This window comes from Varanus komodoensis, unplaced genomic scaffold (assembly GCF_004798865.1).
Source record: "Varanus komodoensis strain SLA01 unplaced genomic scaffold, ASM479886v1 scaffold8, whole genome shotgun sequence".
NCBI lineage: Eukaryota > Metazoa > Chordata > Lepidosauria > Squamata > Varanidae > Varanus > Varanus komodoensis.
This window is the reverse complement of record NW_025336481.1, coordinates 18,443,030-18,469,174: the sequence shown is the minus strand read 5'-3', so window position 1 is coordinate 18,469,174 and position 26,145 is coordinate 18,443,030. Positions and strand designations below refer to the sequence as shown.

At 40.4% G+C, this 26,145-nt stretch overlaps 2 protein-coding genes across 8 annotated transcripts in view; both read right to left on the bottom strand.

The window, feature by feature from the left end:
* TEF (TEF transcription factor, PAR bZIP family member) overlaps nucleotides 1-4,949 on the bottom strand; it is a 29,043-nt gene extending 24,094 nt beyond the window's left edge. The window contains exon 1 of one of the 2 annotated variants that reach the window (XM_044454982.1): nucleotides 4,694-4,949. In XM_044454982.1, the coding sequence (XP_044310917.1) occupies nucleotides 4,694-4,796 (103 nt within the window). In that variant the 5' untranslated portion in view covers nucleotides 4,797-4,949. The remainder of the gene's footprint in view (nucleotides 1-4,693) is intronic. The other variant, XM_044454981.1, reaches the window with a different exon arrangement.
* A 9,495-nt stretch (nucleotides 4,950-14,444) lies between these two features.
* ZC3H7B (zinc finger CCCH-type containing 7B) overlaps nucleotides 14,445-26,145 on the bottom strand; it is a 61,856-nt gene continuing 50,155 nt past the window's right edge. For all 6 annotated transcript variants that reach the window (XM_044454920.1, XM_044454918.1, XM_044454923.1 and 3 more), the window contains exons 21-23: nucleotides 23,134-23,264; nucleotides 20,613-20,776; nucleotides 14,445-19,096 (exon numbers count right to left, since the gene is read on the bottom strand). In XM_044454920.1, the coding sequence (XP_044310855.1) occupies nucleotides 18,904-19,096; nucleotides 20,613-20,776; nucleotides 23,134-23,264 (488 nt within the window). In that variant the 3' untranslated portion in view covers nucleotides 14,445-18,903. The remainder of the gene's footprint in view (nucleotides 19,097-20,612; nucleotides 20,777-23,133; nucleotides 23,265-26,145) is intronic.

Below are 26,145 nucleotides of genomic sequence, written 5' to 3'. Positions count from 1 at the left end.
TTAGTAATCAGAGAAAGGAAGCAATCAGAGGCCTTTTGTAGAGGCTTCGCCTTAACCGATTTAAGAAAATGAATGTAAAGAGATAATCTCACAGTGACCACAAGAAACAATGATCTACATTGATGTCATAGATCATTGTTTAATCATGATGATCTGCAAATTTAAATAAGATTGAATTTGACACTTTTCATACAGTAGGCACTACAGTCGCATTCTCCTCTATGCAACTTGTCTGTGCCTCAATCCATCTCTGAAACTTTACTTCAAGTTTTACTAATTACACCTTAACATGGTAAGGAGGTTTGAGAGAGTAAAAGCAACTGAGAGCAATCCCATCAGAAGGCCAGAATAGTCTCATTAAGATGGTTTCCTAGCAGGATCAAGCGCCCCACTTATGGAATGCGCTTCCCAGAGAGGTCCACCTGGCGCTGTCGTTATTTGTTCTTCAGCGCCAGGCCAAGACCTTTTTATTTAAATGATATTTTAATAATTGTTGACTTTATTTATTGGTTTTAAATTATTCAGCCAGGATGTATCCAGATTTTATATGTATCTATTTGTATAAGTATTTATTTATGATGTTGGAAGCCGTTCCGAGGCTTATGCGAATGGGACGGCATACAAAAATTCCAAATATATAAATAAAATATATAAGTCAAATACCTGTCCATTGCAAAGTAATAGACTACAGCAAAGCCTTTGATTGTGTGGATCACAAGACCCTATGGATGGTCCTGAAAGAAATGAGTGTGCCTCCGCACTTGATTGTCCTGATGAGTAACTTGTATTAAAGACAAGAAACTACAGTTAGGACAGAATACAAAGAAAGAGAATGACTTCCCATATGTAAAGATGTTAGACAAGGGTGTATTTTATCTCCCCATCTGTTCCATCTGTATGCAAAACATATCATAAGGAAAAAGGATTGGAGCCAGAGGAAGGAGTAAAAATCTGTGGAAGAAACAACACTAATTTAAGATATGCAGATGACACCATACTAATGAGGACCAAAAGCAGCAGTGATTTGAAATGACTCCTGATAAAAGTGAAAGAAAAAATACCAAAGTTGGATTGTAGCTGAATATTAAGAAAACAAAAATCATGTCCACAGAATAATTACAGAACATTACTGTTAATAAAAAAGAAATGGAAATTGTGAAAAAAATTCATATACTTCAACTTAGTTATCAATTCCAAGGGAGATAGCAGCCAAGAAATTTGAAGAAGACTGAGACTTGGATGGGCAGCAATGAGGGAACTAGACAAGATCATAAAGTGTAAGGATGTTTTACTGAAGATCAAGGTAAAAATCATCCAAACTATTATATTCCCAGTCATAATCTATGGGTGTGAAAGCTGGACAGTGAAGAAAGTTCAAAGGAAGAAAATTGATGCATTCAAAACAAAGTGCTGGAGGCGAGCTTTGTGAATACCCTGGATTGACAGAAAGACAAACAACTGGTCTTAGATCAAATCAAGCTAGAGCTTTCCCTAGAAACAAAAATAACAAAACCAAGGCTGTTATACTGTGGATACATCATAAGAAGGCAAGACTTACTGAAGAAGACAATAATGTTAGAGAAATTCAAAAGCAGAAGACGAAAGGGAAGACCAAATATGAGGTGGATTGAATCCATAAAGGAAGTGGCAGCTTTGAACTTGGAAGAGCTGAACAGAGCTGTAATGGACAGGACATTTCATGAACAGGCTCACCATAAATCAAAGATGACTTGATCTACACCAGTAGTATATATAGTGTGCAAAATAAACTATATTCTGCCCAGTAGAGGTCAGTAATGCACATCCACAAATAGAAAATTGTCCACTATGCCTGGGGCAAGAAGAATTCACTTGTGCAAGTGCTGCACACCCTCATCACCTCCTTGAAACTCTCTCTTCAATGTTATTACACAAATGAGCTGTCCACTTGATTTCCAGCATGCTAACACTGCATCTGAAAGCAATCTAAACAAGGCATCGCATGCATGGGACATCCTACAGGGAAGTTTCTCTGGCATTCCTTTTCCTGGCATCTTATTTAAATCAGGCTTACTTTGCCAAATGAAAGAGCCACCACTTGACATGGCAGAATTACCCTGTAGACTAACTTCTAGACTAGGATTCCATATAATGTGTCACACTACAGACTTTACACATAACAGAATTTGTTGCACAGAAATTCCGACTTGCAGGAAATTTTTATGAGGCTAAAACCACATAACATTATACATAAGGTTGAGTCGCAGCTCCAGTGGACCATTGATGAGACAAGCTTATTCGGAGTTTCTTAGCATTCCTCTGGAATTAATTATTCAGACTGACAAGGAGATTAAAAAGGTAAGTGTGTTAAATCCTGTATACAAGACCACCAGATGACTCTTCTCAGTTTGCTCAAGTTTGGCAATCTATCATTTTCAGATCCAGTTCTTTCTTCGTTTCAGTACTAGCCTTGGGCAATGAAATGCACAAACTAAAGATTCAGAGAAGGTGATAACTGTTTCAGAATTAAACTTGTAATGGTACATTCCTCTCTGTGTGTGTGTGTGTGTGTGTGTGTGTGTGTGTGTGTGTGTGTGTGTGTGAGATTTATTCTAGTTATGTCTTGTCTTTTTTTTCCTTTTATGGAATACAAGGTGTCTTACATAATTCTCCTCCTCTCAATCTTATCCTCGTAACAAGAACTCTGAGATAGATTGGGCCAAGAGTCTCTGACTCGCACAAAGTCATCTAGTGAGCTCCACAGCTGAGTGGGTACTAGAACCCAGATCTCTTGGGTCCCAGTCCTGCACTCTTATCCACTACACCACACTGGCTCTCATACTATTTTATTTTGAGTAGGGAGATGGTTGGTTCTGATGCAAAAAGCAGACATGTATGAAGCTGTGCCTGCAAAGGGAGAGAATATGAAGTCATTTTGCAGAGCAATATGTGTAAAAACTGAGGATTTGCTTCATTTAATTTACAGAGGAAGATACAAAGAGGCTCTTGTTTCTTCTACATTTCTTCCCATGATTCCAGAAATAGGTACTGCATCCAGGTTTATAGGTAGTCTAATATGATGGTCTAGTTCATAAAGCTGTGCAGTACTGATAATAAGTAAAGGCAGAAAGCTAAATGGTTAAGTGATAAGGAGGTCCTTCTGCATGCCAACACATCATAACTTAAGAGTAGCTTTAGAGTAGCCAAGAAAAGCTACATCCAAACAAGAGCAAGTTACAGTTCAGAGATCCCGACATGTTCCTTTTCACACACACTTCTTTGATAAAATCCTCCAGATCATTTTGCCTATTAAGATCTGAATACTAATGCTAAGGAATCAATTGTCAGCGTATCACAGTTTGATCCTTGGCCCTGCATATATATTTTCCTTTCATGTGTACTGAACACATCTGGCTCCATTTTAAAAAGGCAAACTCTTGCATAAGTTTCTGCAAGGGAGGAAACAGAAGACCAGAAGTTATTTTTTTCTGGACAAGAGAGAAAAAAAAATGAGAAAAATATATTCTCTGTTATCCCCATCTTCACCATAGCACCACATGCTCAACTTAGCCCTAGCTGTCATTGCTTTCTTACTGATAAGGGGGGACACAAAGTCAGCAAGTTTTTTCTGCTCATTGGAGTATCTTATATTCAATACCCTATCTTGGACATGACCACCCACTTTTTTGAACTAACCAGGAATACAAGCAGGGCACACATCATGGCATTCAGCCATACACCTGCCCACTGCTCAGGTATGAAGCAACACACACATGTGCACAAAAAATAATGCATTTGTACAATTCTGGTATATGTACTAGAGAGCCATATTTTGGTGAAGTGATTAAGGGCACAAACCTATCCATGTTTACCCAAGAAGAAAATGCCATAAAAAGTCCCATGCTGGCTGAAGAATGCTGGGAGTTGGAGAACTTTTGCACAGAATTCTACATGCACAGAATTATGCCCTAAATTATTTTCCTAGGGAAGTCCTTTCTCTGGGTTGTGTAAAGTTGTAAACAACCACATAGATTTCAGTGTATTCTGTCTGACAAATTATTGGTCTGCTCCAGTGTACAGCATCAAGAGAGCAACTCAGTTTATTAACGTTTGCTCAGATGTGCTTCGTCTTATGTGAGTTTCTCAGAGGCAAAAACCTCGTGATGGATTCTTTTCTGAATTTCAAAGAAATAAGAGGGAGGAAAGGACTTTTCACCCTTGACGGTCGTGTAACGCTCGGTGCTTGTACATAAGAGCAGACCTATAGCTTGCGGAATATCCTGAAGTCGACCAGGGAGTTACTCCTGGCAGTTTTTTCACGTAGAGCACCTCCAGAAGCAAGTTGCTTGGACTGACTGTTCAAACCGAATCAACACACTTCACGTATTTGACATCCTTTTTCTACATCTTCCGTCGCTCCCCTGGCTCCAAGCAAGCAATTTAGCAGCAACAGGAACGACGCCCGCCGACACACGCCTTGCCTCCCGACTCCTTGCATGACGGAGTCACAATCCTAGCTGCCAAACTCGGCTTAACGGCGACGAGGGGTGTCGCAACGTTTTACAGACTCTCCGTTGCGGCAACCTCTCTGGATCAACTTAGGCAGAATCAGGGTGAAGCTAATACATCGTCCACCCCTTTCCCTCCAAAGCTGAGCCTCGTGGTGGAAATTGAGACGACAGCATGTGTTCACGCGTCCCAGCTCCTAGCCTACCTTTCAGAGCGCCCGTCCAGGGTAGCGAGTACTCCAGAAGAGACTTCAAGACTTCAGGAAAGTCCATGGCGGGCGCGACCCCAAGCCTGTTGCAGCCGGACATCTCCCGTCTTGGGCTGGAGGAAAAATCCCGATTCCTACTTCCCAGGGGAAATGACACGTGGGTTGTGAGATGCGTGTCTGAGCGCAAAGAATGTCTTCAAGCGACGTCTCCAGAGCCACGATTAGGCGCCCGGAGCAATTCGGCTGCACAGTTCTGGGTTGTGGAGCAGAGAGCGCGCCAATCAGAGGCAGCCCGTCGCTCCGCGCTACCACTCCCTTCCTGCTGCCCAATGACAAACAGGGCTGAGTTGTACTGCCAAGAGGGGTTTACAAGGGCCGCCTCAGCCAATCAGGCTACAGAGAACTGGGCCGGTTACCTAACTGGTGAAAGGAAACGGCTTGATAGCAAGAAAGACTTTTATTATCTCAAGTGTGATCAGACAAGCAACAAATCAAACGACTGACAGTCGGCGCAACTTATGCCTACCATGACCGCCAAGCGTATTGTCAGCAGCCCTTCCTCCCAACCTACCATCCTTTGCTGGTGAATAGATCAAAGGATATCATTAGCACTCTTACATTAGGAAGAGGAAGAAAGGTCTCTAAGGCGGCTTACAAGGCTCTCACCATTTTTCTGGATCTGTCGACAAAAAGGGCTTTAGAGTTGTGCATTTTCACTGAGATTATGGAAAAGCTCTGCAAATCTACCAGTATGAGGAACGTTCTATATGTGTGCTTCATATGATAGTGTCTGTGAAGCCATGACCTATAAGGATCAAAGTTCTTAGCCTTAATTTAGACAACCGTAAGCACTATCTCAGATCAAGTGGGGATTGGATAAAGCTCTGTAGTACAGATTTAGTTCCTTAATGCAGCCTGACAATAGATGCTACAGAACGAAAAGATTGATTGATTACAGCAAAACTGTCTTCCAAATTTGAATCACAACTGCTTCTAACAAACAGTGCAATCCTACGCTGCATTTACACTAGCTGAGGAATTTGAGGAAAATGAACAAGATCTTTGTACTGATGATTCTTAGAGATATGCCAACATAGGAGGGCTCTATGCCAGCAAACTGCCCCCACCCCACCAATGCATCCCTTGCTGGTACAGAGCCAAATATGGTCTATCAGGGGCATGTCTGGAGCTGAACTTAAAACTAATATTTTAAGAGCCAAATTGCATCAGACCCTAAATAAGTCTTCTTGCAACACATTCATCTTTTTAAAATGCCAGTAAGAGGGACAGAGTTTGATCAGGGCTGGAGAGAGGGGAGAGGAGGGGAGGGGAGAGGAGAGGAGAAAGCTGCTATTTGTATTGTAAGGGAAATCCATTCCAGTGGTAATACCCTCACTGTGCAAATGGCTTGGGGGGATTTTGTCACCTCATCTCATTTCCCCCCCTCCCCAAGCTGCTATTTGTATTTCTACAAAGATTCATAGATTTGGCATCTAGCTTGGTGCTAAGCTACCTCAGACCTTGGTTAACAGTACACCAGCAAAAGAGATAGTGTAATTTTAATAGTCTTACTAAATTCAGTGGAGGGCCCCAAACCATTGTCCACTATCTTCTTCTGGCTCCATCTCCATCTAAATCAAACTCTGCAGGTAATCACAGCACAACTATTAGAATCTCCAGATGGGGAGCCCATAACTCAGATATAGCTGTATCAGCCTGGCTTTATCTCATCCATAGTTACTAGAATGCAGAAAGGGGGATTTTGGTGAGCAGAAATAGGTGAAAGGAGAAGGCAAGACTCACTGAAGAAGACACTTGTGCTAGGAAAGTCATAGCCAGAAGCAGATGAGGAAGACCAAATTTGAGATGGATTGACTGTAGCCTCGAAATTATAAGAGCTGAAAAGAGCTGCCATGGATAGAACATTCTGGAAGGCATTCGTTGATAGGGTCACCATAAGTCAAAGATGACTTGACAGCACTTAACTTTGCACAAGAAAGGAATACTTTGTATCGATACAGAAAAAAGTATTTCTGACACTTGTCTTCTCATACTCCAAGCACCTACAGGATTCTTACCTGGGGGAAAAGCACCCCATGCAGCAATGCAAAAGTGATGGTGATATGCCTTGAGATATGGCTGCTGCGAGCATCTCATGACTACTAGTCATGGCTATATACTCTCTCCAGGGCTAGAGCTATCATCCCTCTGTGTGTCAATGACTGGGAACAACAAGGGTGGGGGGCTCTGAAGTGAAATATTAAAAACTGCTTGGCAAGGTACCTAACCACTGTAAGTGAAAATCCATCTAAAGGAGTAGTAGCAAAGATTGTAAGATGTTTTGGAAAGGTAAATGTTGCTTGGAGATGAAGCAGAGGTCCTTTGTTCAAATTAAATAACGATCGTGACAGATAACCCAGAGCTAACTGCTGCTAAAATGCCTCCTTTCTTTGGGGCATGGAGCATTTTCAAAAAGGGATGTGATCAAACCATGTACAAACTGAATACAGATGGTTGCATATGTTTAGTTACTACAAATATCTTATTTCTGCCCAAAAGGCAGCCCACATGTTGTGCCAAGAAAAGTCATGATTCTATGATTCCATGATCTAAATAAAAAGGTGCTTGCATGTGTTGGCTTATTTGGCACAGTATCATCTCCTTTTCCTCATTCTTTGTTTCATTTCTATACCACCCAACAGCCAAGACCAACCACAATACAGCAAAAACAGCATAAGGATTTCCATACACAACATTTAAAACAGAAAGAACCACTCTGGTTGCCTCTTTATGGATGCAAATCAGCCTTGAGGCAGAGCAACCAAGGCATGCCAGGGGAGCAGGATTGGGAAAGGTTGGAGCCCATAGCTTTCCCCTCCCCTCCCCTTCTGTGCCATCTCATCTATTTGATTAAAACAAGCTGTTTCAAAGCACAGTGGCAGCAATGCACCTCACTCCATGTATTGGGTGCATGTACGCTTCCAAGTACAAAGGCTTACATGCATTGAGGGTGGGGGACATTGGATTCACCCTGAAACAAATTTTTAATATGGCTAGTATGATATAAATGCTGTCTCCCCAAAGGTCATGAAACGCCTAAGAGAAAAGGGCAGTATTAACCTGATGCCAAATGTATAACAAATTTGGTGCCAGGTGGACCTTAGTGGGGTGATCAGGGGGCCACCACTGAGAAAGTCCTCCTACTTGTCACCACAGAAGTAGTATGCTGGAGGAAGGCCTCAGATAAGGGTAGACTTAGTTCAGGAGAGGCATTTCATCAGGTATTGCAGTCCCAAGCCATGCATTCCACTTTTCCAAGCCATAAAGAAATCAGGAGGTAGACAGAAAACAAGCATTATGTGCAGCAATAACCACTATCCATTTTCCTTCAGTCTGAGAGATACTAGCATGCCTCACCAAGAAAATGTAAAACTTCCTTTCACAGCTATAATGAGTTAAACAGTTGTCTTTAAACAGAGAAGCCAAACTAGACCCATTTTGCATTGTCTGGCAAGGGTTTATTTTTCTGTTCCAACTGAAGCAACACAGGAAGGAAGCCTCCATTATCACATGGCTAAATATGAAAGGATGCTTGATACAATCTTCCACCAAAGCTCTTGATTTCCATGCACCACTGTTTTATGCTTGTCATACAAGGTCTTGTACATTTGTGCGGTAAGCATAAAAAGGTTTGTGTGTGTGTGTTTTGGTGTAAATTTTTAATGTACAATTTAAAACAAATTTACCATTAAAGGGAAACTGAGTCTCACACTAAATTCTTTGCCAGAAAGCAAATTCTGCCAACTGCGGAGAAGCTGCAGAAGCACAGCATATCCAGTCATATGTGCTGTTAGGGGTCCTGGAAATTTCCCAGCAGCCCAAGGCCACAGTGGGCAGCCTCACAATATCCTTTACATCAGGATGCCAGTTGTAAACTTGTTGCAGTGTTTATGCAAGCCCCAGAGGAATGGCTTAGGACTTCTGTGAGTGGCATTCTTGACACAGCTGGCCCATTTTCAGCTGGTATCCCAGGTGGTAAGGCAAGACCTTCTCAGCATGCATACCTGTTTGGGCAAAGGAGTGACTAGTCTATGGGCTTCCACAATTTTATTATAAAAGTAACCATTGAAGCAGACAATTATGTTAAATCTAGGCTACCTGCCACAGTCCAATGTTATGCTACAGCTCCCGAGTGCCTCTTAGCTTAAATTTGGCTCCCAATTTCCAGTGGCATTGGTTAATATATATAATAATTAGGGAGCCCTCAAAGCTGCTAATTAATTTTAAGACAAATAATTTTCTTGCTGTTTTGTCATTGTTTTGTAGGAACAGCATTTGGTATTTTAATCCTGTAATTATATTGATTAGCTTTACTTAATTGATGTATTAAGTAGTTGTATTAACATAAGACAGGGAGCAAACCTCACAATCAGGCTGTTATATTTGAGTCAGATAAGCTGTTTCTGTACATTTAAGTCCAGCAGTGGTATGTTGCTGTACCTGTTTAAAACTGGGGTTGTTTCAACTAGTTCAAGTCATGCTTCATACACAACCAAGTTACCCAGAAGCAATGTTAACAAGCCTCAGCTCTTTCTTGGCATCCCTCCTAGAAGTCTTACCCACAAACAGTTTTCAGCCTGGCCAACTTACCTGTAAGATCCCTGCCCTAAAGCAAGTAGCCACATTGCCTGAACCAGTGCCACCCTTTTCACACTTGTTGGTGTGCCACACCTAATTAGCTTCCTTCAAAGCTGAAGGCAGCTATCAGCTCCAAAGATTAGGCTACTGCTAAACTGGCACATGTCCATCATTTACAAGCTGATACTAATCTTAGAGAAAAAGCGGGGTGGGGGTGGGGATTAACTGAAAGAGCTAGTGAAGTCCTTCTTTTGAGAAAGACAAATCTCTTCCTTCTGCAAATATAAATCTATGTTGTTTATTATCTTTTATACCACCCAATAGCCAAAGATCTTTGAGTTGTTCACCATTTTTTAAAACAATTTAAAAATATGAAATGCTGTATTCACATTTAAATGATTAAAATAGAAGTAAAATCTAGAGTAGGACATAACAGCAGTACAAAAAATAAATTTTAATTTTAATTCAGAATTTTAAAGCAGACTGGAACTAATATTTATGGGAAACTTCTTGGGAAAATAACATTTTCACCTGGCAACAGAAAGAGTAGGATGTAAGTGCTAGGTAAGCCAAGAAAGATCATTCCATAGCTGGGGTGCCACAGCAGAAAAGGCCCTCTTCTTAATAGTCACCCACCTGAAGGGGCACTCTCAGAAGTATGGCTTCTTGGACAATCTTAGAGTCTGAACAGGATTTATGTAAACAGGATTCTTAGGACATGCCAGGCTCAGGGAACTTGCACGTAACACAAAGCAGAAAATTGGTGAAACTGATCACACAAAACTCTGTGTATGGAAATATGCCATAGAAAGCTGTAACAGGAAAAATAACAGCAATGAAAATGCAACATACTTGCATGTCAGAGGGTGGTAAGAATCTTCTTCTTCTACTACTACTATTACTATGACGACAACGTGAGTTAAAAGTTTGCTTAGTAGCCATTTTCAAAGCAGAGATTAGAAACATGGGGATCAGTATGTCTGTGTGCTTCTCAACATATCCAGAATGTGTTTCCTCATCACATAGTAACTGTGTCAGTCCTGCTGATTACAGTTCTTGGTTGGCAGGACAGACTAGAGTTTTAGCATCTCTTTCTCTCTCTGACTTCAGTGTTACTATTGATAATTCCATACAGTGTAGTAAATACTTCACAACTGTTACTCAAACAATTCTGAGGTAGGATTGACTCTAAAATGTTGCCTGGTTAAAGTTTCATACAGGTCTTGCATGGTCAAATGAGGATTCAAACCCTGAGTCTTCTATATCCAGCACATCTAAAACCAAACATTTTATTTGCTGTACAAATATCTCTTGAGCACAGCTATCTTTGGGGCAGAAAGGGAAATACTATCAGCAAACAAAAATTATGCTTTTGCACATACTTTCAGTTCAATGAAGGAGCACCCAGCCCTAGCTTTTTGAAGTATAAAAGCAAAAAAACAAGAGAAATATTATTAGTGGTGACTAGGTGTTTAAGTCTCTTCCTAAAAATTGTATGTATTTGATAAGGCAGTTGAGTTGTAAAGAAAACCAGTTAAAAAGCCTTGGAAACATTACTGTATGACTTTCCCAAACCTGATAATTTATAGCTGCCTAAAACATTTGGGTCAGGTTAGGGATACAAAGTCAAAGCTGTCAAACCATTTAACCACAAGCCAAAAAGTTAAAAAAGACATTCTGAGAAAGTTTTCTAATTAATTTACATACAGCTGCAGACAAAGAGACTTGCTAAATTTTCATTTTATTTATATCCCACGTCATTCCTTGGTCTCTGAACTATAAACACATAGAAGAATGTTCCCAACTCTTTCAGATCCTCTCTCCCTGCTCTCTGCCTCACTCACATTGATGCAGAGAGGTGGCGGCAATGGTTATACATCTAGCAAGGAGGAGGAGCACATACACCTTTCCACCAGTCCATGGGCTTCTGGACAGTGACTGACACCAGTTTCTCCCTGACTTCTCCTTTTCAGGTGCAAGCAACCGATAGCCAAGCATTGCTCTCAATTCAGTAGCCTCTCTGCATGTGGTTGCATCTCAAGTATTCAACAGTGCATGTGACACCATAAGCGAAAAGCAACCACCAGCAACCAGGGTCATGCCACTGTGTATGCTTGTTATTTCTTTTTTACTTTTAAAAAAGGAAAGTGTTCTTGCTGGCTGTGCACTTCCTCCAGTTTGCTTAGCAATAGCTGGCACACACAGCCGATACAAGCATCTGGCTCTCTCTCTTTTTAAAGCAAAAGGGTCTTCTGATAATTCCTACAATACCAAACCATTCCGTGAATGTTCAATTTCGGGTATTTCTGTCCTGGTCAGCTCTGTGCTCCCTATTATACTAAGCTTGTACTGGAGCACTGACCTGCTGCCAGAATGGAGAGATCTTTTCTAACAGCTCCCCATTCCTCTGGCTGGAGGGCATTGCTGCAGGGGAGACACTGGATATGAAACCAAGGGGCAGTGCCCTGCACATGGAGGGTTTCCTTCTGCTTCCTGCTGTTGTGCAGAGCAGGGTGTTATTAGGAAGGGAGAGGGAGCTTGTGCTTTATGATTTTTTATTTTAAAGATGTTAAGATACATTGCCTTTGAAATTTGAAATACATTGTCTTTGAAATGCCATTATTTTAGTATTTTGTAATGAACTTTGTGAGCTGCCTTTTTCAGCTGGAAGGCAGCACAGGTAATGCTGTGTACATGCCCTCCCTCCTCCTTCCTCACAAGCTTGCTGCTCTCCATCACATGGGGACTGGATATCACACTCCAGGCATGACCATTATGGATTCATTTAATTGCACTTACTCAACCTTTCCCCCAGGGAGCTCAAGATGGCATACAATTTAATCCTTAAAACCGTGTGAGCTAGATAAGGGAGAGAGATATTTGACTGGTTCAGTGAGCTTCATAACTAAATCAGAATTTGGACCTGGAGATACCCAATTTTAGATCAACACTCATTTGATAATCTGGAAATATCCCCCCTCTTGAGCTCCTGAGTGGTGCAGGAGTAAGCAATGTTATAGTAGTCTCCATCCGTTACTCATCCTTCAGTAATCCACATGGCAAGTTAAGGGTAGCAGGCTTTACAAACATTTTCATGAGCATACAAGAAACCTCACCTTGCAAAATATGCATTCATCATCCACAAATACTGAATGACTGGAAAGGGCTACAGTGAACCAGCAAAGCCAAGCACAAGGATAGCATATTTACTTTTGAAAGCAAATTAATCTTGTCCCAAATATTTGTCAATCTTCTCAGTGCTTTTGCTTTGTTGGTCAGAATACTGGAAGCTGTGTACAGGCTAAATATTTACAGATAACAGCTAGATAGAACATTGCCTCATGTTTTTCATTATATCCCTGTAAAGCCTTTCTTCTTGAGTTTAAAATAGAGAAAGAACAATGGAATACCCAAAATTGAGCCAACGTCTTTGCAGTCCTCCCCCTCACGCAACTAAACCATGAATTAGTCCAAAATCATACAAATGTTCAAGTATTATAATTGACAATCTCTGTAACCACTTGATTGCATTATATTAACAAATCGACTCTCCCTTCCCTTAAATGGCACCAGACTTCCTCCAGCTGGTGGCAAACTTCTCTCACCACTTGCAACTGCCTGGATGTTGTTCCATATTACCCACGACTAGACTTGATACTTGTTCATGTTACTTGTGCCAGTCTGATGTTGTACCTATGTTGCCATCTTTTCCTTCAATATCCCATCCTGCTCCTTGCTGGTTCCTTAAGTCAGTGGATGGCAATGAGGACATGTTACTTTGCCATGTCATTTTAGAAAGCACAGCTAAGTGGTGGTACAAATGCCTTTTTAAATCAGAGAGGGGGGAGAAAACCCCAGTAAATCAGTCTGAGAAAGCTTTTCCATCAACAATGTCAGTTTAACTGAGAAAGAAAGGATATATGTTAAGTTGCTCCTGCTGATGGAATTGGGCATGTGAAGGATGGGTCAAAAGAGAGGGAGGAGAGGTTAAGGTGTCACACTGAACTGGACTGAAAAAATGATGAATAAAGATCTAAAATGCAATTGAGAGAGAATTTATCTGCTCACACATGTCCTAAAAAGCAAGGAAATGTGGCATGAGGCAAGTTAGCAAGGGAACTGGGGATTTACCTTCCTTCACTGCCAACAATCTGGAAACCAGATGTGAACATATTTAAACTGTTTTTCTGGGTTTTTTTTTACTAATGAATACCAACACCAGAAAGAGACTTAAAATGCATTAATTCTATCTTAGGTTCCATATCTATACCTCAAACTAGCATTGGACATCTTTTTTAGTTCTTAGGTGTACACTGTCATAAGATCCATAGCTGATGAAGATGATGATTCAACTACAGGATGAAGAGGAGATGCCTTTGGTTGACTTAGGAGTCAGGTGTATACAGCAAGAGTGGCTTCCTCAAAAATCAAGGCCCCAAGTCCTTTTAAGGCTTTAAGTATCATTGCTAGCATCATGAAATTCAGTGTTATGTTTAAATTCTGTTCCTGACAGCAATCTAACTGCTATATTCTGCACTAGCTATAGCTTATATGGCAGCCCACATAACAGTAATCCAAAAAGGAATTGTCAGTGTATAAATTACCGTAGCTTGGCTATTCTTGTCCAGGAATGGTCGTAGCTTGTAAGCCAACTGAAGATACTCAAAAACACTCCAAGCCTCCAAGGCTAGCTCAGCTTCCAGTAACAAAGATGAATCTAGACCTCCCAGGCTACAGCCTGTTCCTTGAGAGAGCATGCAGCCCCATCCAGAACAGGTCACTTGCTCAGTTTCTAGACTTGAGAATTACAAATCTAGAGAGCTTCATCTTGAACTCAGTTCCAGTTTTTTGGCCTTCATCCAGCCCACTATAGTATCCAGACATCAGTCCAGCACCTGCATAGCCCCACCTGACTCTGAAAGCAAGGCAAAATGGCAAAACATGCAAACTGGAGGGATGTCCAAGATGAAATGCCATCCACTTCTGTGCCACAAATGGATCCCTTTGTTCACATTTCATACTGACCACACTGCCCTGTCAAAATGCATGAGATAGAAAAGCTGTCTTAAAATCTTTTGCTAATGAATAATATAGACACATAAGGCATATGTAGAGGGTTTAAAGTGCACACTTTTATTTTCTATTACAAAGGCTAAAAGAAGCAAATCTGTCTGGTTAAGAACAATAATGTTGTTAGAACATCTACATTATTATCTTGGTTACTAGACCTTGTGAAAGGTATTATATCTTTGTAATAGTAAAGCGTGGTATTCTTAAAATATATTAATACAAAGACATTTTGAAGGACTCTCCAACTTATTAAAAGTCCAGGCTTAGAAACAGAGCATTCCCCTTCAGTGGAATTCTCCTTCCCTTTCCTCTGTAACTACATTTCTTAGGGACTGCCTTCCCTGAAGGCCTAGCTGACCAGCATCTCATTCAAATATATCCTTCCCTAGGCTCAGAGGGTTTGGGAGAGGAGTCCTATCTGCTTTTTTTTAATCTTATACAGTGATTAAAACCATTCTTTTCTCTTAAATAAAGGACATTGTCAAAATTTTCAGAGCACAGTTTATATTTATAAATACATACATCCAAATTACCTAATTTAATTGCCATTATCAAATATGTCTGCTTTATGAATAACTTTCCCTTACTAGCTTGTTTATTCTAGTTAACCAAATGCTTTTTTCCCACTTAGTTCTCCTGGAGTATTGGGCTTACTCCTTAATTATTGCAAAGTAGTTAGAGCTATAGATATAGTGGGATATTATATATACCCCATATACTCTATAAAATGAAAAGCAAAAAGAAGCAGGAAGACAAAGTTGATCCTCCTGTGCTTGACAATGTCTGTTTTCTCAATAAAGCAAACACAAAGTTTTCTTTCACTTGTGATAATTTACCTGTATAGATTTGGATTTAAAGACCTTTACAAAAGGGCAAATTCAGCACTTTTTAGGCTAACACTCCTGCCACAACACAGAGATTTAAAAAAAAACCCATTCAATAGAAATACTCCTCCCCTCCCAGCTATAGCTTTATTTCAAGGAGAGATGCTCTATTCCCCAGCAAGAGTCCTTTTCCTTAACCCTCAATAAAATGTTTCCTTTGATACCACATACATATATAATATTATATAGAGTGATATATTTAATACCTGTGTATATATGTTTATGGAAGGGTTACATATATACACACTAGAACAAGTCTGGTGACAAAATACTGCAACACCACGTATCAAGTTATCATATCCGGAAAAAACAAAAGTTGATTTTCACTGCAATATCCAGGAATATGTACTCTATACCTCCCTGTTCTGCTTCCATAAACCACAAGCCCCTTTCTTCCTCATCAAAATAATCTTGTGCAGGTAAAAGAGGCTGCAAAGCAGTTTATTTTTGAATTAAAGAGGAAAGCAAATACTATCCTGCCTCATTATCTAAGTAAATTCACATATCATAAGTCATGGCAGAGCATACACTTATAGTTACATATCTAAATAGTTTAAGAATGTTAGGCATTCATTTCTTATAACGTTTTCTACCTGTTAGAAATACTTAACATCACAACCCAAATGCTGGTCATTCACCCTTAGGACCAATGGGCTGAGACCATAATGGTCAAGCAGGCAACTACTTAGGATGTCTGTGCATGGGAAGAAGGGGTGATTTGATTTTACTTGCAGCTGGAGTGCTGTGGCGTTGTTCATCCCAGTGTCACATTAACTAAGACTATTTAACTGGTAAGACAGGAGACAAATATCGGCTCCCTTTAATTAAAACAACAACAACAACATCAACAAGGACAATGAAAAGTCTCTAACATGATCTGAAGGCTCTCATTTCAAAGTTCAGAACAGTCATATCAATAGGGGGACTATATAGTGAGTGCTTATTCCAAACACAGCTTTCAAGCACAGTAAACATGGATTCCACTCAATGTTAGTGCTCTGGGTACCTGGTTACTGTTCACAGGCACTCAGCACACAAAAATATTCTGATATACCTTCAGAAAATGGTGAAAAGCACCTACCACGGCTCTTCAAAGAGGTGGCTGCTGTATCACAAAAATAACCCTAAGGCTACTGTTTGTATACAGCAGATCTCTTTAAGCTGATTGTTCATGATAGGTAACAACTGGTTAATAAGTGCAATGGCCAGACACCTGATGAAAATGAGCCAACCAATGGGGCATCTGATCAGTTAAGAGGAACAGGATGAAGCAGAAAAAGGAGCTCTCAGAATTCTAAGCTACCAACATTACATTCCCCTCCTAGCCATATTTCCCTTTGTGCCTCTTCATATGAGAAGATACGGCCTTTCAGATCAGTTCCATGTTATTTCATACCAGAGGGACATATAATTTAATGAAATGCTGGATAAGATAGGAAAATGTATGGTATAACCAAGACTTCACTATCCATCTTGGATAGTGGAATCTCAGAATGAAACTTTTCCATTCATCTCACACAGTGCCATCTGCAACCTTGCAAAAGATAAAGATTGCAACACTGTATATCCATTTGTGCTAAACATCCTGGTGCATTTCCTCCTAAACTCTAAGGAAAATTGCACAAAGTTTGACGATCACAGATGTTGAACATGGGTTATTGTTACATGCAAACCTTTGCACCACAGTTTAACTCATAGTTGTTAATCATACCAAGCCAGGGTAAGAACCCACAGTGTGTTGCTGGGTGGGGAACTCTGGATAGTTTGTGGTCAACTACAGAGTGGGGTTCATAGATAATGACAACCCATGATTCAGTAACAACTCATACTCCGTGTTATTGTTTACATGGGAACTAGGTCCATATGGATCATGTGTTCCCTTACCCACACTACCCTCACATCACACCAAGTGTCAGAACATCAGAGCACATTTTTCCTTTACAACTATTATTTCACAGAATAATCTCAATTTTGTTCAGACTTTGCAGTCCAATCCTTAACATGTTTACCCAGAAAGCAAAATGAGTAAAAATGTTTTGGATTATAGCCTCTGGAAGTTCACTTCAGAGTTATATTATATGTATATGTTGATTAACATATAAAAGATGTTACTGTTTCCTACATTCTCCATTTGAATGTGGGAATGGAAAGCTGTTTTCATATGTTCTTGAGCCTGAGTTATTTTTAGATATTATATTCTACTTGTTTTAGACAATATATATTTAGATTCAAGGGAGATTTTGTTCTCCGTTCCAATCATAGTTGAAGCAGATGATTTTTAAAAGTAATTTCACTTTTCAAAACATTTTAACTTTTTGTTCCCTAGCTGGTGTCAAATTATTAAATGACACAGGAAGATTTCAAATCTAACTCAAACTAATATATCAGATTTATAAAATGCTGTTTCCTAAATGGCAATTTCTTAACCTGAACTATTGGATGATTTTTTAACATCCCTTGAAATTATTTCTGTCTGTTGCCACTTTCAGTGGTTTTGGGCCTTTGCAGATGAAAATCTATATTTAATAAGATGGAACTTCTAAATTGGAACTGGCACCTTTTCCCTAAGAACTGAATAGTCTCTCCACATAACTCCAAATACTAAAATTGCCCTAAGTGCATGTCAAGCTTGAGAACATAATGGCAAAAAGTAACTGGGTTTAAGGGTTGTTAAGGAGAGCCAAAGTTGACTTGTACAATTGCTACATCATCGTGGGGGAAGCATCTTCAGGATTAAGGTTAACATAGGTGAATATCAGCCCCAGTTTTATCATCTATTCTCAGTTTGCATTTGGAATAACGTAACATGAAAAAAGTCTAATGCAAAGTCCAAAGACAACATATTGATAGGTTATTTAAGATGCATATAGCAGAATTAAGAATCCACTGCCTTCCCTCATCTGATAGGAATTCGGTGAGATCAAAGAAGGGCATATGATGTTACCTAGATTAAAATAAACAAAGAAAGAAACTTCTTGGACTATTAGCTGCAGCAATTACTGGAGTCATGAAAACTATAAAACCAGATTTAAGTGTTGAGGGGTAGCTTCTTATTTGTGTTTTAAATTCTTTTTTCTATTACTGTTTTTAGAGACCATCTGCACAGTGAGGCTTGGGTGTCTGCAGAAGTACACAGCACTGCACTGGCACCTATACAAAACACCTATACTGAGACCTATACTGAACAAATCCCTATGTGCTTATCATTTCTGCACTGTTTTTGTCTGTTTCCATGACACCGCAATATCCCAACAAAACTAAAGAGCTCAGTTAAGAATTCATGAATTATGGAATCAAAATAAAATGTACCCTCTCTCTTATGTACCAAACATTGCAAACAGTATCTTCTTTAAGGAGAAAAAGAAGCTGGCGATGGTAGATTTAAACATAGTATTTTTAGAAAGGGGGAAAAAAACCAAAACAAAGCTCTAGAAACATCATGTTCACTGGCTACAGATGATTCAATTCCAGTTAACATAAGCAAATCATCCTGATTATCTTACAGTCAAAGACAGGTTTGTGGAACAATGATCAGTCTCTGTGTTACTGTGCAGTTCCTCCTACTCCCATCTCCAGTTATGAAAATTTGTATGTGTCCCCTACTACCCCCAGTAATTATATGCTATCCCGTAGTAAGAAACTGTATTTGCCAAAGTCATCATCTCTGGGGTATAGCAGCATATCCTTGCGGGCTTTGGCTAGTTTTTGCTTCATTACTTCTCTCCGATCCAGCCACTCTGTCAATTCATCCTGGCCATGAGCAAAATGACATTTCTCCCCTTCAGGGCAAGATTTTGTCTTCTGGAATCTGCAGAAGGAAAACACATGGCTGTAGAATTTTTCATTCTATTTCCTTCTGTTCTTTACTCTCTCAAGTCAGAAAGTCAACTTTTGAACTACTAAGTGGTTTTCTACTAAATATAAAGCTTATGGGTAAGCAGGGGACAAATTTTCAGGAAATAATCCAGAATATTTGCTACCATGGAGTTGTTTCAGGCACAACTTCCTGTTAATGCAAGAAGCAGCATTAAATAACAAACATAAAAATAATAAATCCAAAACACTAGTGATAATATAATATCTTAGGACAAAATAAAATTCACAAATTAGTAAGCTACCTGTCAAGTTTCACAGAACTCTTTTTCAGGAAAAACCAAAGACAAAGACATGTTTGTTGTATGTAGTTGTTTTGTTTTTTGTAAGCCATCCAGAAACTTTAGTATTGGACAGCATAAAAAGTTTGGATGGATGGATGGACAGATAAAAACAAAAGGCAGAGACCCTGGACAATGACCCAGAGAGACTCCTGATAGTTTTGTTTGGTTCTTAACTTTGATTTGATGTGAAACAGGGCAGGCAACATTGTTTCTGTTTCACAGAGTTCTGAGTATTCCCTCCATATGTGCCAGTGTCCCCAACTTTCCCACCCTTTCCCAAGAATTGTAGGTACTTGAGAAGGCAGAAAAGTGACTTCTTCATTCTTGAACATTTGCTTTTTACAGATGTGTAAGATGGGGCTTTCTTTGACAATGGATTTAGGCAGGACTGGACAAGGTAGATGGATGAGGCAATATGCAGATTTTAAAGGGAGAACAACTAGTGTCAGCCACTGAAATATGTAGCTTAGGTACTTTGGAGGGACTGTCAGTTTGGAGACTGCTTTTCACAAGTGGGTGAAAGCTGCAGTGAATGAAAAAGGGCTCACAATTGTAGCAGGGGCACTGAGCTTGGGATGGTCATCCCAAAGTGTGTTTGGGCACTTATGAGGCATCTACACTTATCAGTGGTCCAAACAAGCCTGGTAATGGCAACAAGAGGTTTTTTTCCTGTTCTCCCCAAGTGTCTTGCTAACCTCTTTCCACAACCCATGGTGGGATGGCCACCCAGGGTCAGATAATACAACAATCCATTGCGGGTTGAACAATCATTACAATAGCCCATAGCCCAGGGATCCTCAGGGTGACTTGTTGCAAAACCCTGCAGGAAGTGGTCTGGATTCTCCAGCTGCTGGATTCCATGATGGGTTGTCATGTTTTACAAACCAGATTGATGACTTTCAAAAGCAAACTGGATTGTTGTTTTAGCACAGGTACAGATAGAGAAATGACAGAGACAATGAAGTAACTGTTTCATGTGATTTCATCACATACTCCCTTCTAAGGGTACTTTCTAGACAGTGCTTCCAGCGGCAAGGAGGACTAGAACTAGGAATTTAGTGCATTTCTAAAGTGCCCAATAGCCACTCTTTCTAGGCAGATCATAATACGTATCCCTCCTCAAAGGCAACTGCCACTTGGGAAAAGGGGAGCTTTATGCACCAGTACCTTTCACACAGCCGGAATTCCCCCATTGGGAAACGGTAGTTCCAGCAGCTGGAGTCATTATCAGATGTGAACACTTTTTCTTTATGTTTCTCTGACTGGATGTGCTGCTGCCATTGCTTCTTGCTATTGCTGTTCTTTCCACAAAGCCAGCAATGGTAACCCATCTAAGAAACAGAGAGCAGAAGATGACAATTTTGTAACTTCATTAGGATCAACTGACCAACTGCTTTTAAGAAAGAGTTTTTCCATCCATGGTGTCAATCAAAATCCTCATTCCCATGGCTTAAATTAGGAGTGGACAGAATGTCGATCACAATATACTGGCAGATCTGTAGGTGATCTTCAAAAAAGCCACAAACAGTTTTTCAATTGTAACAGCAAGAACAAAATTCATTCTTTTAAATTAGGCTGCTGAAAAGAAAGCAGCTGGGGTGGGGGAAGGAACAGAACTGGAGTGGTGTGTGAAAGTTATGCATACTCAATTCTTTTACTTAAAAAATAAATTCTTGGTGTGAACCATATGCTTAGAAACATCCTGTTCCTGAATTCTGCAAGATGTATGTCTGCCCTGAGCCATTAATTTGCATTTAAGGCTGGTGGACCTTAAAAATGTGAGGATATAAGAAAAGCCATGCTGAATCAGAGCAATCTAGTCCAACAATGAGTTTCCAAGGTGGTCAAACAGATGCTTGTTGGAAACCCACAAGGAGAACACGAGTTCAATATCACTCTCTTTCCTGTGTTCCTGAGCAATTAGTATACAAGGGATATTACCAGCAATACTGGAGGTACTACATACAACCATGTTTCACAGCCATTAATAGACTTATCCTCTAAGATCTGTTTAATAGCCTTAGAAAACCATCCAGGTTGATGCCTATCAATACATCCCACAGTTTAACTATATAAAGAAGTATTTCCTTTTACTAGTTCTGAATTTTTCATCATTCAGCTTCATGGGATGGCCCCAGATTCTAATATTACGAGAAAGGGAGAAAAATGTCTTCCTATCAATTTTATCAAAGCTTATCCATATTCTCAAAGGGCTTTGAGGATCTAGTAAAAGATGAAGCAAAACCTGGAGACCCAAAGTTTCCACACTCCCACCTAAGTTCATTGTTCTTCTATAGTTATTTCTTTTTACTCTTTTCTAAACACTGCTGATATCTAACTACAGGGATGGGCTTCTGAAATAAGGCTAAACACAGGCATGCTTTTAAAGGGTCTACATCAGAGGTCTCAAACTCAACTTCCCTGGGGGCCGCTGGAAGTAGAGTCTGGGTGAGGCTGGGCCATATCAAGTATTCCACCACCACGGTGGTGGTGGGCCGCTCATCCGGAGGCTGGCCCAGGCACTGCCGGCGCTTTGAAGGCCACAGGGCCCCTCCCCCGTGCCCTGCCCATCCCGGCAATTGGCCTGTGGGCCGCGAGTCTGAGACCCCTGGTCTACATCCATGTGACTCTTCAGTAGAACATGCCTGACAATGAAAACTTGCTGAATTACCTGCACTAATTAATAACTATAATTTATTTATTTAAAACATTTCTATGCCGCCCCCATTGCAACAAAGCCTCGGGGCGGCTCACAAAAATGAGAACTGTAATTGTTCTTATTTATGGTATGATTTGCATATGAGTCAGAGCTGTAAACAAATTTTCCAGTAGCAAGCCTATTTTAAAAAAGGTTTGCTCAGCTCAACTTTTGTAGAAAAACAGTAACAAAGAAATGTAGAAGGACCCAACATCCTGTGGACCTTCCCATAAAGTAACTGAAGAAAGAATTTTTAAGGAAAATATAATATATATATCCATAGGCTTCTCCTCTCCTGATTAACTAAGTTTATTTTGCAGCATTGTACATTCCCAGGGCTGTTTTTTCTACACAAAATCCAATTGCATTCTAGTAATCAAATCCTATCCACATTTAAAATAATCCTTTTTATATTTCACTTCCCATACCCTGATTGTGGATTCCCCACACTTCTGGACTTCTTAACAAAATATAACAATTAACGGAAGTTACTTTCAAACTCATCTTTCAGGGATGGATGAGTTTTCTTCCCTGAAGGCCACAGGTGGCAGTCAATGGGTGATGGGCCTCAGAAGCTGTATGGGGGTGGTGATCATGGTACTGGTCCACAGCCTCCTCTGCCCCTCAAGCTGACACACATGCTATTTAGCCATCTCAGATGGTGGAGATGGGGGTGCAAACCTCCCTTTCCTGTTTGCAGAGATCACATTGTGCCTCTCCTCCCAGAGCCTATCAGCTGATGATGGATGAAGATGATGGATGAAGATGCCTCTCCTCACGCACTGTCCTTTCCAGCACAACTATGGCAAAATTTAGCAGTGACAGTTGTCTGGTGATGGTATTCAATACTGCCGCATGACACACTGAAGTGCATTTGAGGACCACAGGTTACCCACACATCCTTTGCTTAGTGCAGTACTTTGTCAGAAACCTCCAAGTTCAAGCAAAAGACAAAACACAGCAAGATAAAGATCAGGAGAGAAATATTACCATATCAGCATAATCAGTTGGCATCTGGATCTGCTTCTCCCCTTCCCGTGATGTTAGAGGTGTCCCCTCACCAGGTTTCCCAGGATTATGTTTTTTCAGCCACAAGTCATAAGTCTGCTGCATATCCAAAACTGTAAAGAAACAGTAATTTGATTAGTCAGGATGCAACCTTGCTAAAGAGGAAAGCATTACATAGGAATACAGGGATGTGCCTTATACCAAAGCCTAGCTCAGTGTGGTCTACAGTGACTGGCAGGGGTAATCCAGGGTTTCAGGTAAGGCTCTTTTGCCTGTCCTCCCTGGAGTTGTCAGGGACTGAACTTTGGACCTTTTGAATATAAAGCAGATGCTCAACCATTAAACTACCATCACATCTAAAGGGATATGCAGAAGTACTTACTCCTACAAGGGGAACCCACCTCCAGGCTCAATTAGGCCCATGGTTCACTGGAAACCACATGTACCAGCAGAGGAAAAGCCAGGCTACCATGCAGCATGTGCCTCACTTCTTCCATGAAATAAGTAGGAATAAGGAATGCAGTCTCCTCTATACCAGATGTCAATGACCACAAGTTATCTCACTTTTACTTGGGTAAAATGGCTAACTGGATTTCCAGAAATAATGCGGTTAGAATTGCAGAACATGATTTGCAGATTGGGAGCCACTGTTGTGAATGTGCTTCCATGTGTGTCCCCTCCGTATTCCCCTCCCTAAATTCATCTTCTTGCTCTCTTCTTCACATTAATTGTGGTTTCATGGAACCAAGGTTTGAGAATCCATTTCAAGCCACTTGTAATTTGTGGCTTGAGAGAATTCATGTATGCACTGGTGTGTTTGTAATGTGAAACTGCCGTTGGCACAGGCAAGGGAAATAACAGGTTGCTTATGTTTAACTGTGGTTCTTCAAGTGATCATCTATGAACTCACACATATGGGTTATGCATCTGTACATAACAGCATTTTTAATTTTTTAAAACATAGCAGAGTATTTTGATGGGAGTCCCACCCACTCCTTGAAACATGTTTGGGATGCGGCTCATGCCCGTATCTTAGTTCAGGACAGTCCTACAAGAGCAGAAGCAGGACATAGAAGAGGGAAGGAGGATGGATTATGTAAGTTCACATTTGACCACTTGAAGAACCACAGTTACGCATAATTAACATCTTGTTCTTTGTGGCTTCTGTGACTCACACAAATGGGTGACTACAAAACTAAGAATTTCCAGTGGAGGGAGATGTCACGCTAACACAGAGGAGAGAAAAGCCCTTCTGAAGGAAGCATTGTTCTGGGCTCTAATATCCAAGCAACAGTGCCTGATAAATTTAGATGTCAGAAACCATGTGACCATGGCACAAAGCTGAGGAATTGGTATATCTCTGATGCATGTCTCTGAGGTAGACTCTGCCCTTTTAGAATGTCCTTTTGCCTGTAATAGAGATGACAGATGAGTGAATTGGTATGCCAAGTAATGGATAGAAGTTATCCATTTTGTCAGAAGTTAAAGAGAGACTGGGAATCCTGAATGTAGAAAGCAAATGACCCTGCCAATGTTGAGTGAGTGGAGTTTAGTATTATTATACCACTGCATTTATAACTTACCTTTTCCCCTCTTGTAGGAACCCAAAATAGTTTACATAGCCCCCCTCCATGTTATTTTGTCCTCACAACAACTCTGTGAGGTGTGTTAGGCTGAAAAGCAAGTGACTGACCCAAAGTCACTCAGTGCGCTTCATGGTCAAGGGGGTACTAGAAGCTGGAACTCCCAGGTTCCCAATCCAACACTTCTAACCCTAACCCTCACGGAGGTTCCTGCTGCTTGTGGGCCAGATATTGGGAATGGTGGATATTACTTAATTGGCTAGTTCCTCTTGATCTGGCATCAGACAACAGGATTAGTTAAGTTACTGGCTCCTATTTGTGAAATAATTATTTTTTTTAAAAAATGGACCGTTCTAGACTGAGGGAAATCCTTTCTATCATACTTTTGTATAGAAAAGTGGCAATCTCCTTGCAGAGCACTGACAGAGCCACTGGAGTGAAACATTTCCAGTGAAGGAAGGCCCTTGACTTTGATGTGATACCTGTCAGTGACAATGGACAGCACCCACTTGTCTGATGTGATGTGGTCCCAGGCATGGAGAAAGGGTGTCAGGTTGCAGTTGAAGAACAGAGCTGAGTATAAGAGAATGCTGGAATGAAGAGACTACTTGTTATTGGTGGTGATCTTTCCTTGATTAGAATATTGATCTTTGGATTGGATGGCCATTTATTGTGGGTAGACATATTGATTATTCAGGTATCCTGTCGGAACTCAGTTTGCAGTGACAGTGATGTGGTGTGCAGCAGTGCCAATTAGGGCAGACTCAAGGGAATTCAGATCCTGATTACTGGGGGCCAATCCCAACCTACATGCCAATAATTTCATTTTTAAAAACTTGGCCAAGCACGTCATCTTTGGTCAAGCATTGAAAATGCCATCACTGTCAAAGCTGAGGTGTTGATTTGTTGACTAGCCAGCCTGTGGTCCTTGGTCTGAAAAATCATGGCAAGGTTTCTGGCACCCTCAGGGAGCTAGAGGTGCTACCTTGTCACACAAGAATTTTTGATTTGCTGACATGCACGCCAGGCAATTCATAGAGATAAGATGGCTATGGAATATAGTTTTCAGCTTAATAAACCATGTTTCCACCTCTCTGCATTCATGGGTGATGAATGTGTCTTATGCCTGGATCTTGGTTGAGATGTTTCCACTATAATGAAATTGGGTATAGGGTACTTAAAAAGGAAGGAACAGTCATCCTCCTGAACCCTGTAAAGATTCTTGATTTTGTATGCAGCTGGTCTAGTCTGGAGCACAGATTGGATCTTTAATTTCAATGAAAGATGAGTGAAATTGGAGATAGTAGATCTTGAAGAAAGAATGCATAATAATCATGGACCAAAGAATCTTTTAAAAAAGCACTGATCCTAAATATTACTCATGCATTCAGGGATGATCTAATAAAATTTG